This window comes from Mesoplodon densirostris, chromosome 14, assembly GCF_025265405.1.
Source record: "Mesoplodon densirostris isolate mMesDen1 chromosome 14, mMesDen1 primary haplotype, whole genome shotgun sequence".
Classification (NCBI taxonomy): Eukaryota; Metazoa; Chordata; class Mammalia; order Artiodactyla; family Ziphiidae; genus Mesoplodon; species Mesoplodon densirostris.
The window spans coordinates 26,412,071-26,425,687 of record NC_082674.1 but is presented as its reverse complement, the minus strand read 5'-3'; the positions used below and the strand labels follow the sequence as shown (position 1 = coordinate 26,425,687).

The following is a 13,617-nucleotide window of genomic DNA, read 5'->3' as shown; positions in this document are numbered from 1 at the left end:
AATGAAAAGGAATCATACAATCTGGCTTCTTTAACTCAAAATCATGCTTTTCAGATTTCATCCACATTGTTGCATGTATCAATACTTCCTTTTATTGCTGAGTATTATTTCTTTAGATGGATATACTGCAATTTATCATCTACTTGTTGATGGACATTTGCACTGTTTCCAGTTTTAAGCTATTACGCATTAAACAACTATGAACATTTGTGTAAGTCTTTGTGGAGCCACATACTTTCATTTCACATAGACAAATACCTAGAGGTGGAATTGATGATTAACTGTATGAGAAAATGTCAAACTGTGTTCTAAAGTGGTTGTGCCATTTTATGTCACATTACGTTTACAATGTATGAGAATTCCAACTACTCTGTATGGTAATATACCTTTTAAGTGATGTACAGTGGTATATTGTTGCGGTTTTAATTTGCATTTTCCCAATGACTAGTGATATTAACAATCTTTCATTCTCTTAGTGGGCATTCATATAACCTAATGTCATCAGGTAGTTTATTTTGTTTGTTTTTTTGTATTTTGTCCATAGTTTGTAATTTTTATCTGCAGACAGATGGGTCCAAAGAGCTTACTTGGCCATCACAGAAGCAAAAGTATTCCAAATATATTTTAGAATCATCTTGTCAATTTCTGCAAAAAAAAAAAAAAAAAAAGAGAAGGGGGTTCTCCTGGATTCTGATTGCTATTGGATTTAAATTATAGCTCAATTTTGGGAGAACTGTCAACTCAACAATATTAAGCCTTCCAATCCATGAACATGGGAAGTCTCTCCATTTATTCAGATCTTCAATTTCTTAAAGCAACATTTGTCATTTTCAGTGTACAGGTCTTACACTTTAGTCAAATTCATCACTAAACATTTGGTTTTTTTTATGCTATTGTAAGTAGTTTTAAAATTACTTTCCCAATTATTCACTACTAGTATATATAAACATAACTGACTTTTTTATATTGACCTTGTATTCTCAGACCTTGCTTATTAGTCCCAGTAGCTTTCATGTCTATTCTTTATAGAGTTTCCCTATGTAAAGAATTGTGCTGTCTATGCAAAACGATAATCTTCTATCTTCCTTTCCAATCTGCACTCCCTTTGTATCTTCTTAATGTCTTATTGCACTAGCTGGGATTTCCAGTTCAATGAAGAATAGAAGTGCCACTTTCCTGATCTTAGAGGAAAAACTAGTTTTTCATCAATAATGATTTTAACTCTGATTTTTCATAGATACCCTTTATCAGGTTGATATTCTCTTCTATTCATAGTTTACTAAGTTTTTACAATGAAAGGGTGTTGAATTTTTTCAAATGCTAAAATAAATAAATATAATGAGATAATCATTCAGTTTTTCTCCTTTACTACATTAATAAGATGAATTGCAATGACTGTTTAAGGTTAAACCAATTTTGCATTCCTGAGATAAACACTATTTGGTCATAACTTACTATCCTTTTTATATACTGCTGTTTCATATATTTATTTTGCCCCAGATTTGTGGTTGTTTACAATGAGAGTTCAAATGCAGTACCAGTTACTCAAACATGGCTAGAAATAAACCCACAAATAAGCATTAACCTTAAGCCATGGTTAACTGTGAAGAAAGAAATCTAGCAGTTACCAAAGTAGATGATGGTAAGAAAAGAGTCATGTAAGATCCCACAAATCCTATTACTCATTATTCTTTCTCTGTCTATTCTTGAAGTAAGATATATACAAGTAATCTAGTTCAACTCCAATCAAAAAAAATATTTTTAAGCCTCTGTTTAATAACAGTTAACCCACAAACTGAAACAAAACATACCCATCTCCTGCTTCTTTAAAAGTTACCAAGTTATGACCCAGATATAGCTACAAGGCTCATGATCCGAATGCCTGTTAAATTAAAATGCATGAGTAACATCTGGGGAGACAAGTATTCAAACCAGAAAGAAAATCAAAATCCTGGGTTATCCTGCTTAATACAGACATGTCAACATGTAATGCGAGGACAAACTATCAGAAGTATCATGACTATCTCACAGTTATACTGCCTATCTTAAAAAATTAAAATTAAGAAATAAGTATGCCCTAGAAGAAAAAAAGGTACCATTTTTCTCTTCAAAAATGGTTAGCAAACTATTTTAATTCCATAGTTAAGTATTTATTAAGTAGTCTTAAAATTAATAGCAGAAAGAGAAAATACATACAATATAATGTGTAACTTTCAAAGGTTTTTTTCCATTTTTCATTTGCAGAGACCTTGGGGCTTCAGGCAGACAGTCAGAAGGCAGGCTGCCAGTACCAATTCACACTTAAGCAGAACTTTTGCCAATGAAAACTGAAACACCTGTATGAATTAACTAAATTGTTCCCATTTTCAACAATGAAAGGAAATTAAAGGCATTACTGAATGTCACTGACTTGGCTCATCTGAAAGGAAATAACGTAGACAACACAGCTAATTTTAAATTATCAAGCCAATACAACATAAATGGCTCTCTAGAACAATGTGGGTTATTTTTACTATGACTCATTCAGTTTTCCTGAAATGTGAGGAAAGAATATCTCAGGAAGAGCATTACATAATAACAATGTTAAAAAGGTAAAGTATTCTTCTTGGGAAAATCTTCTGCCATTGCTGAATTAAAACTTTTTCCCAACATATCTCACATATATTTCAACATGCTACACCAACATGGAAACACTGGCAAAAATTCTTCCAAGAAAGAGATTTCACCATTAGTTTAGTAAACTTTAGGATAGCACATGAAAACTGAACGAAATTCAGGACCAATAAGCCATTCATTTGTTCAGTAAGTATACATCAAATGTTCAATAACTGTGATTCCTGTCCCTCCAAGTGCTCACAATACTCTGGTAGGGGACTGAGATTTCTATGGGACTTGCTTTTCTATCAACAGAGGAAGACACCTCACAGCCTCAAGAGTTCACAACTCCAGACCCTGGCCACCATGCCACAGCCAGAGCATGGAAACGTATGATGCTGCTTCTTTCCTCTCTACTCCCTTCTCTTCCACATCTAAAGCCAATTCCAAACCGGCCTTATCCACTTAGGAAGTCCTATTCCTTGAAAACAGTAGCGCGCTCCTACAAACCAGCAACCAGATAAGCTGACTCATTCCTGAATGCTATGGGGGCACCAGGCTCTATCTACCCACTCTGAAGTATTTTCACATACATTCTGTAATTTGATCCTCAAAACAAGTTTTCAGTGCCAAGGGAGGGACACACCACTCCTTCCCTCATTTTACTGAAGAGGAAGATGAAATAAGTCGTTATCCTAAGGATACACTAGGTAGTACACTGGGTGGTAGTACTACCTATATTATGGAACTAAGTGGAGCAATGCAGCACCTTGCTGCAGGACAGAAATAAATCCTGTTTCTGGTTCTAGTGTACTTCATTCATTCCCACATTTTGCATACTTTTCTTGAGCAACAACTGTGAGAAAAGCATTGAAGCACTGCAGTAGGCCTTGTAGAAGACCCAGAGAAGAACAGAGACCAGTGCCTAAAACTGGAAGTTTATAGTCTTATGGGGAAGATAAGACATACACATAAATAATTACAATACTGTAAGCCCAAATATGATCCTTGTTAAAAGAGAGTTCAGAAGCAGGGTAGCACTTAAACGTGGTCCCTCTTGCCTCAAACACTCCTCTGGAGTTATATAGGATATAAATAAAGGATATTTATGTACAGGACATACAGTTATATAGGATATAAATTTTAGTGAAATCCTTCATTGAAACCAGGGGCCACTTCTAATTCACCTTATTACCCACTTCAGAATCATGCACAAAGATGGGATAAGAGGAAGGACTGAATGACAAAAGGAAGAGGTGATTTGGGTTTTTCTGGTGTATTACGTATGCTTCCTTTGGGATAAGAAATGGAATGGGTGGTGCACAGCCCAAAGTATGCTTGGGGCTCCTCAAAGCCCTCCTCATTATAAGTTCCTTGCCTTACTTCTTACCAATTAAACATTTACTTGGCATTAACAAACTCATCTCTTTAGAAGAGTTAGGCCCGGCACTATAAAGCACTGTCACTGAACAGCTTTCCTCAAAAAGGAGATCAGTCCTCAGGTCAGTGCTGACTTGGAAGAGAGCTGGAGGAAGAGAGCAGAAAAATTATGTATTATAAAGCCCTGGAGGAAAGTATGAAACCTGAGTTTACGACCTTCATTGCAAGTTAGGAGGGATGAGTCACCTACCATCACAGGTTACCAGAGTTAATTACTTCAGAAACACCTCACTGTACAGAGGAACAAGAACAGGAAAAGAAAAAAGAAAGAAAGAGAGGAAGAGAAAAGAATCAGAAAAGAAATAAGAAAAGGTTAAAGAATACACCCCACCCACAAAAAACACTAAAAAAAAAAAGTTAACTGCTTGAATGTAAATAGAGTGTTTTAATGTCATTTCAGGATAACTGTGGATAATCTATATTCCACAATAATCTGTTTATGAAGCCAAACCCAAGAAGGCATTACTGCTGACCACTGTCCCCGTGAGAGGACAGCAGGAACACTTCCTATCATATGCTGCATCCTGTTTAGCTCAGTCATCAGAAGAAACACAAGCATCCTGGTCATCATTTATCATCTAGATACTAGGTGACTGTCCCCATCCAGCTCTGTACTTCCCTACACTGACTCAAGCTCCCCATCATTCCAGACCCTCCATGTCCTTTCCTGTGCCTCACATCAGGAAGACCCATGTTCAACATCACCTTCCCATTGAGATCTTCCCCCACCTTCTTGTCTAAAACAGCCATCCCCAACCCATTCTTATTCCCTTATACTGTTTTATATTTACACTAAGCACTTCTATTAAATATCTATTTCTTTTTTTGTCTACTGTGTTATTTCCCTCACAAGAGTGTAAAGTGATGTAAACTACAAGAGGGAAAAGACTGTTTACTGCTGTATCTCCAATAACCAGCACAATGCCTGGTAGATATGAAGTATTCAATCGATATTAGCTGAATGAATAAATGGGAGGTACGTAACAATTTTTAAAATATATCTTTTAAAAAATGTTTAACACTTTTCTTGTCAAATTCCCTATAGCATATGTAATGACTAATTAGGGACATTCTACATATTTACCTAAATACTCATATGCTATAATGAAAAACAGCAGATTTCTAAGAATACTTAAGTGAGAAAATAAAACAGGCACCCAGAGGACTCAGAAGATTAACATCCAACCAGTTCCAAAACTGTATGTAGAAAATAGTAACTTGCAAAATTTATTTTACAGTACAAAGTAAGCTAGCTTTCATTTCTACCAGATAAAAGTGCTTTATTTTTGCCTTATCTGAAAAATAACAAAGGAAGAAAACACCAGAATTCTAACTTGATCCCTAACTATGATAACAAAGTTGCCTTTGAAAAAATGATGTATCTTAAGCAACTTGTGTTCATTAAAGACGTGTGTATCTTCTTCTTATCCATAAAGCTAAAAAGATACTGACTGACCTCTTGCTCTCTGACTTTCCTCTTCTAGAAAAGCCTTCTTTGATCATGAATCCTCAAGTATCTATTACTTTATCTTTCCTTTTCACTGCTGCCATTCTTCTCTAACTGTGGTCTTCATCTATCAACTTTATTTTCTTACACCCCATTCCCTCCTTAATTCTCTGTAGCGAGGTGACTACCCAGCTATTCCACTGAAACTGTCATAGAGATAAGCAACGCAAAACATCAAAGCCTCAGCCTTTCCTCCAGACTGCTCTCCACTGCTGAACACTGACAAGTACCCCTGGCTCTTGACACTGCCTCCTGCCTCAGCCTCCAAAACCCATTCCCTCTTCTGGTTCTCCTCCTCGCTCTCTGAAGTCCTCTTTCTCATCACATCCGTGTCGCATCACCTTCAATCTGAGACGAAAGAGTTGCACACTATACTGGCTTTGGAGTAAAGGTTCAGACTCTTGCTCTGTCACTTCATTTATTCATTCAACAAGTATTTATTGAGCACCTATTATGTGTGAGATACTGGACTAGGCCCTGGGATCAAACAAAGAACAAGAAATATTTGGTCACCACCCTCAAATCTAAGCAAGTGCAAAGAAAAATGCTTATGTCTAAATCAGCAGCAAGATATATGCAGCTTGGAAACTAAAATGATAAGCTTTTTTCCCCTCAATTTCCTTAGGTGGCAGTGTTTCATCATGAGCAATCTGAGGCAAGAATATACCAGAGGTAATAATTTACAAGGAAAAAAAGAAAAAAAAGAAATGGAATAATAATATAATAATATTATTATAATAATTATATTATTATATTATTATTAATAATAATTTACGAGGAAAAAAAGAAATGGAAAGGAAAAAGACATTCTTACTCACTGATGTAAATGCCAGCAGCTCCTCTTCAGTTAACTTATGCACTGGGTTATTCTTCTGGAGATTTGTGCTTTACATTAAAAAAAAAAAAGCAAATTAATTCCAGAATGCATGTCATAATGAATGAAATATAATTTTTAAAAGGCAAGTAATTATATTTACATATTTGAAAGCACATATTTTAATATTACTGCATTATATAGAAATGTAGAGATGAGTGTGCCAAAGATAAGTACAAAAAGTAATAAAATGCTGAGAAATGAAATGTGGTTGGTGTACAAAATATCAACACAATTTCTTTTATAAGAAAAAAATGAAATCCAATCTGTGTCACTCCACAAAGAAAATGAAAAGAATTAATATAGCAACAACTCCTATTTATCAAACTCATGCAAAAAAAAATTTAGTATCACCATGAGACAGGCAAAAATTAAGAAATTGTCAAAGAGGCAGAACGATGGGAATTCTTAGATTCTGCTGATCCAAGTGCGATTTGATTGGATAATTTTGGAAAACAATTTAGCACTATCTTGTAAAGTGAACATTCATATATCCTAAACTCAGTAATTCCAGCCTAGGTATAAGAGCTCAGAGAAATTCTTCAACAGGTGTACCAGGAATCATACACACGAATATCCATAGTAATATTGTGTGTAATAGGAAAAATCTGTTAACAATCCAGATGTCCAAAAAAGAAACCAATATATTGTAAAATATTCACCCAATGGAATGTTATACGGCAAAGTAAATTTCAGCTATGTATAACAACATGGATGAGTCATAGAAAGACACTAGTGAGAGAAAAAAGCAAATCACAGAAGACTATATATAGTAAGATAGCGCTTTTATAAAGCTCGAAAACAAACAAAATGAAGCAAGTGACTTAGAGGTATAAAAGATGTGAATAAATTTATCTTTTGAAAAGGTAAGAAAATGACAAAGACAAAATTCAGGACAGTGATTACCTTTTAAAGAGAGGCAGGAAGATGAGATGGGAAAGAAGCACATAGACTGAGCAAGTGGTATTTGCAATCTTCTAGTTTTTAAATTGGGTGGTGGGTTCAGTTTATTATTATATTATATAACTTATATTTATATATTACATAAGTTATTTTGTATGCAAATATTACTTGTATTAAGAATGAAAAGAAAATACCACCTCACAAAATAGTACCACTTCCTCATAATTTTCAATACTGTTGGAGGATTTTATAATGAGCATAAAATGTTTACATAATAACTGTTAAATGAATATATTGTTGATAAAAAAATAAATGAATGGAAGGAAGGAATTATAAAATCATTTTATATTGTACACCTGAAATTAATACAATGTTATCTCTCTAATTTACCTCATTTGAAAACATACACACACACAATACACACATACATAGTTAGACATTTCTAGTTTGATTGCACAAAGGAATTATGTATCAGTTGGCAAGATGATCCAAATAACCCCTAAGGTTCTTTCAGTTCTAATACTATGACTCTGATAAGTGAACAAAAACAAAAGTCATTCTAAAATAAGAACCTCAACCAAAATGGATGAAAATTCATCCCTCACATACAAAATTCCAATCTTAACTTCACTGCATAAAGTATACAGATAAAAGTTGAAAGGCTACAGGCTCATTACAAGTAATTATGATACAGTAACTGAATCAGGCCACCACCCTTCACCATAACTTACTAACTTAGGCTTAGAATATATTACTCTGCATATCTGAAAATCAGACTATTAATTCAAAAGCAATTACCCTTCTCACTCCAGTTGTCTGAATTACTGAAGGATTGCTGTATTTTAAGGAATTTCTCCCACAGTTACTTTACATAAAAGCAATCAGGTACATTGATGTATGAGACACGTGGCCTCCAGGTAAAATCAAATTCAAGCAGGAGGCCAGTGAAGGGAAGGAGCTGAAGAAAAGGAGCATGAAGCTGGCCCCACAGTTTGGTCAATCCACCATCTATATGAATTCCCCCTATGTCTGCTTTCCAAAGAACCCAGCCCACCGCAATGTCCAAGTCACCTCTTCACAGGGGTTAGTGGCCACGGAGGTCACGCAGAGATCAGACAGTATAATAAAATCACGACCCCCACACGCAAATCATCAATTCACAGATGTTCCAACCCAGGGGTTTATAAAGTGTATCAGATGCCCCAAGATTCAGAATATAATCAAGTAGTTTCTACCAAACAGTGAAGATTTAAATTGCCCATGAAATCCATTCAGCACTTTTAATTGTTCAATATATTTAGATTCTACCAAGATCATATTTGGGGGAAAAAAGTATTTGAAGACAAGCATTTTCTTGGTTTTTCAGTCCTCTCTCAACTGTGAAGTCTAACTCAATAAAGCTAAAGCACAACTGAGAGAAGCCTGGGAATATATATATTTGGTTTGATTTAGTTTCCTGTTGAGTTGACAATTATGAGTTTGCCAAAATAACCTTTTAAGAAATAGCATAAAAGGAAAACTCAGAACTTGGGTCTGTAAAACCTGGATTCAAGCCCTAAATGCTGTACTGCAATTCTGAGTGAGTCATTTTGCCATTTGAACCCTGATTTCCCATCTGAAAAATAGAGAAAAACAACAACCTCTAGGACTGTTAGAACATTAAGGAGGGATAGTGTGAAAGTACATGGTATAATTCCTAGCACATAACATTGCTTGTAAATGATTGTTTATATTATTTATATACTAAGTATCGTTATGAATTGAACAAATAATTCTTTGGCAGTAAGCATAAATTCTGTCACTGGAATGAAATAATGTGATAAGACAACTGATTTGGATTAGAAACAGAACTCTGCATGTGTGATTCTTTTTAATCAAACAAAAGGGGACTGTAGAACTGAATTTAACTTTTGTATAAATGAAAACCTACTGTTAGTGTAAAGGAGACAAAATGCTATGAGGTGAACACAGAAAGATAAGTTCTACTAAGCTAAAACACAAATTTTTTTATAAATGCTCCCTTTATTAAATTGCCTATTACTAATTTAACCAGTCTCAATATTATAACTTTGTGAAATATTCTATTTTGAACATTACTAAATCTCCAGATGAGAAACGGGATATTTATATAGTCTAAAAGACCATGTTAATAACAAAAGTTAAAAAAGAATAACTTTACATTGGAGAAACCTGGCAGACCCCACTTTAATCATGTGATCAAACTTAACATGGCCAGTAGAGGAACAAATCAAAATTGTTTTCTACCTGCTGGGATGCAATAAGAACCACAAAACCTCCATTTTCTGATACCCCTGATAATGATACAAAATGTGAAACTAATCCTTTTTTTTTTTTTTAAATCAGACAAATTCAAACTGAGAGTAAGCCTACAGAATAACTGGCTTAAAAATTTCAGGTGTCAAGATCATGAAAGTCAAGCAAAAATGAAGAACTATTCCAGATTGATAGAAACTAAAGGGACATGACAACTAAACGTAACACGTATGTTCTAGACTGGATCCTGTGCTATAACGGAGATTATTGGGACAACTGGCAAAACTTGAATGGGGTCTGAGTAGGAAGTGATAGTGAAATATGAATGTTAATTTCCTGATTTTGATAGCTGTATTATGGCTATGCACAAAAGCTCCCTTGTTTGTTGAAAACACACACTAAAGTATTCAGGGGTGATAGAATATCATGTTGGAAAATTATTCTCAAAAAAGTTATTTCCAATGACTTGCCCTTGCAACTTTTTTCCAAATTTGAAATTATTTCAAAATAGAAAAATAAAATAAAATGAAAAACTATTTCTACCACACATAAGGTTCTCTTGTATTAAAAAAAAATTATAGGGACTTCCCTAGAGTTCTAGTGGTTAAGACTTCACCTTCCAATGCAGGCGGTGCGGGTTTGATCTCTGGTCGGGAAGCGAAGATCCCACATGCCTCGGGGCCAAAAAAACAAAACATAAAACAGGAGCAATATTGTAACAAATTTGATAAAGACTTTAAAAATGGTCCACATCAAAAAATCTTTAAAAAATAAAATAAAATAAAAAATAATTCCATACTCTGAACATAAATACCCTCAAAGGTCAAAACAGTCACCTATCCTAAATACTTCATTAAGAGTCTATTCCTAGCCAAGGTTAACCAAAGAAATTTTGTTTATGAAGAAAAGAGAAGGGTAAGTATACCAACTTACAGCAGATTCTTGAGATTCCTCATCTCTAACCCTTTAATTGGTTGCCCAACTATTCTTCATCTTCATAAGCCATGACAAGATTCTCTATTCATGCACAACTCTGGGGACCTGCTCGAACAAAGATTTCCCCAACACAAGAGAACCAATATGCTAGAAGTTCAAGGTAGCCAAGTAAGTCATTAACTCACCAGATTCCAAGGATAACAGCAAGCTCTTCAGCACATAGGTCAGGCATCTGAAACTGTTCACAATCTGCTAACTTTATCTCATTTAGAACAGTATCATCATTGAGCTCAATATTCTGGTGGAATACAAAAGAATCTACTTAGAACAAAAATTAATTCTGATTCATTCAACAGACTATACACAACAGATTGCTGGGGGGATAACATCTTTTTGTTCGAGATTTTACAATGTCTATATATGGTCAATAGGCTGCTTCTTGTGAAACACATATTTGGGGACAATTTACTGTGCAGAAATGGAGGACACGCATCTATACCTCATGATGCACGGACAACATCAGTAACAGGGAATGACTGCTATTGTTGATTAAGCCTAGTAGGCAAAAGCCCCTCTAACACATCAGGATTCAAAACCAGATCTTTCTACTCTGATTCTAAATTATAATCTAAAACATCAACTGCCACCTCTGTTTCTCAATAGGATTTAGAATAGGTAAAACAATTTGAGAAAGGAATAAAACCTGAAGACTTAGAGAACTTGGTAGAGTACTTGATTTCAGAATTACTACAAAGCCAAGACAGTGTTGTACTAGCATGAAGACAGACATATAGATGAAAGGAATAGGATAAAGTCCAAAATTTTAGACCCATGTTGTATGGTCAATTGATTTTCAAAGGTGTCTAGGTCAGTCAAACAAAGGAAAGTTTTTTCAATAAATGATGTTAGAACAACTGTATATCCATTTGGGTAAAAATGACCCTCCGTCCTGATCTCATACCATACACAAAAATTAAATCAAAATTAATCAGAGACCTTACTGTAGAAGCTAACACTAAAAAAAACTTCCAGGAAAAAAGTCATAGGAGAAAAGCTATGCCACTTTGGGGTAGGCAGACAGTCCTTAAATGAGGACACAAGAAACTCGAACCATCAAAGAAAACTTAATTAATAAACTGGACTTCAGAAAATTAAAACTTCTGCTCTTTGAAAACATTGTTAAGAAAATGAAAAGCCAAGCTACAGACTCAGAGAACATATTCACAAAACAAATATCTGAAAAAAGGCTTGTATTCAGAATATGGAATTACAACTTAAGAAGATAAACAACCCAACATAAAAATGGACAAAAGATTTGTACAGACACTTCACAAAAGAATGGGCAGTAAGCACATAAAAAGATCCTCAACAACAGTAGTCAAAAGGGAAATACTAATTAAAATCAGAATGAACTACTAGTACACACACATTAGAATAGATAAAATTTAAAAGACTGACAATACTAATTGTTGACAAGGATCTGGAACAATTAGAACTTTCATACGTTGCTGGTAGAAATGTAAAATGGTACAATCACAGAAAACAGTTTGCTAGTTTCTTATAATAAACATATTTACCATATGAGCTATCAATTCCACTCCTATGTAGTTACCTATGAGAAATAAAAACATATGTCCACCCAAAAACATGTGTGTGTATATATATAAATATATATATATATTAAAAAATTAAAGTGTTCATAGCAGTTTTATCTGTAATAACCCTAAACTGGAAACAACCCAAATGTCTGTCAACAGGTAAACAGATTAAAAAGAAAAATTATGCTATATGCATTTAATGAAATTCTAATCAGAAATAAAAAGGAAGTACTGACACATGCAATTACATAGATATATCTCAACTGCTGAGCAAAAGAGGCCAGATACAAAAGAGTGCATACTGTAGGATTCCAGTCACATGAAATTCTAGAAAAGGCAAACTACCTGTAGCCACAGAAAGCAGATCAATGATTGTTTAGGGCCAGAGAGGATGGGGAATTAACTGCAAAGGGGCAGGATGGAACTTTCTAGGGTAATGAAATGTATCTTGACTGTAATGGTTGTGTGTATATATTTTTCAAATCTCAGCAAACTGTACAATTAAAAATTTTCTGTGTATAAGTTATATCTCAATAAAATGGATTTTTTTAAAAAAATTAATCATCAAAAAATAGTAAAATCACGATGAGAAACCACTACACACAACTCACCAGAATAGCAAAAAATATTTTACCAAGCACTGGCAAGGATGTAGAGCGACTGGTGCTCACATATACTGAGGGTGGGAATGTGAAACAGTACAACCACTTTGGAAAACATTTTGGCAGTTTCTCAAGTTGAAAATACACTTACCACACAACCTAGCCATTCCATTCCTCGGCATTTACCCCTGAGAATTAAAAACATACGTTCACACAAAGACTTACACACGAATGTTCCAAGCAGCTTTATTCATAATAGCCAAAAACTAAAAATTGCTCGATTGTCTACCAAGAGGTGAATGGATAAACACACTGTGGCTTATCCATACAATGAAATAACTCAGCAATAAACAGGAGCTAACTATTGGTATCAAAATATAGATGAATCTCAAAACATTATGCTAAGTGAAAGAAACCAGACACAGAAGAGTCATACTATATGATTCCATTTGTTTGAGATTCTAGGAAAAAACAGCTCTAATCTGTGACAGAAAGCAGACCAGTGGGAGGGAAAGTGATTGCAAAGGAGTATGGGTGGACTTTTCGGCCTAATGGAAATGGTTTTGTATTTTGATTACAGTGGTGGTTACATGGGTCTACCTATTTGTCAAAATTCATCAAACTGGACACTTAAAATAAGTGTATTTTATTTTATGTAAATTATTCCTCAATAAACCTGATTTAAATTTTTTTCTAATTCAATAGAAGTAGCTAAAACTAGGAAGACTTTAAACTGTAGGCCTAGCTCTATCTATAAGGTTTTGAGAAAAGAGAAGAGTACAACAACCTCCAACAACTGCTGACAGGAGAAACACACAACTTTAGGCGGCTACTCAGGCTCCACTGAAAAAGTGCCTCCTCCTCCGTGACCCGCACAACCTCAAAAGG

At 34.6% G+C, this 13,617-nt stretch overlaps 1 protein-coding gene across 2 annotated transcripts in view; it reads right to left on the bottom strand.

Annotated features, from left to right (window-relative positions):
- The window catches only part of TTC27 (tetratricopeptide repeat domain 27), a 183,541-nt gene that overhangs the window by 122,347 nt on the left and 47,577 nt on the right, over window positions 1-13,617 (bottom strand). For both annotated transcript variants that reach the window (XM_060117082.1, XM_060117081.1), the window contains exons 8-9: window positions 10,715-10,827; window positions 6,361-6,427 (exon numbers count right to left, since the gene is read on the bottom strand). In XM_060117082.1, the coding sequence (XP_059973065.1) occupies window positions 6,361-6,427; window positions 10,715-10,827 (180 nt within the window). The remainder of the gene's footprint in view (window positions 1-6,360; window positions 6,428-10,714; window positions 10,828-13,617) is intronic.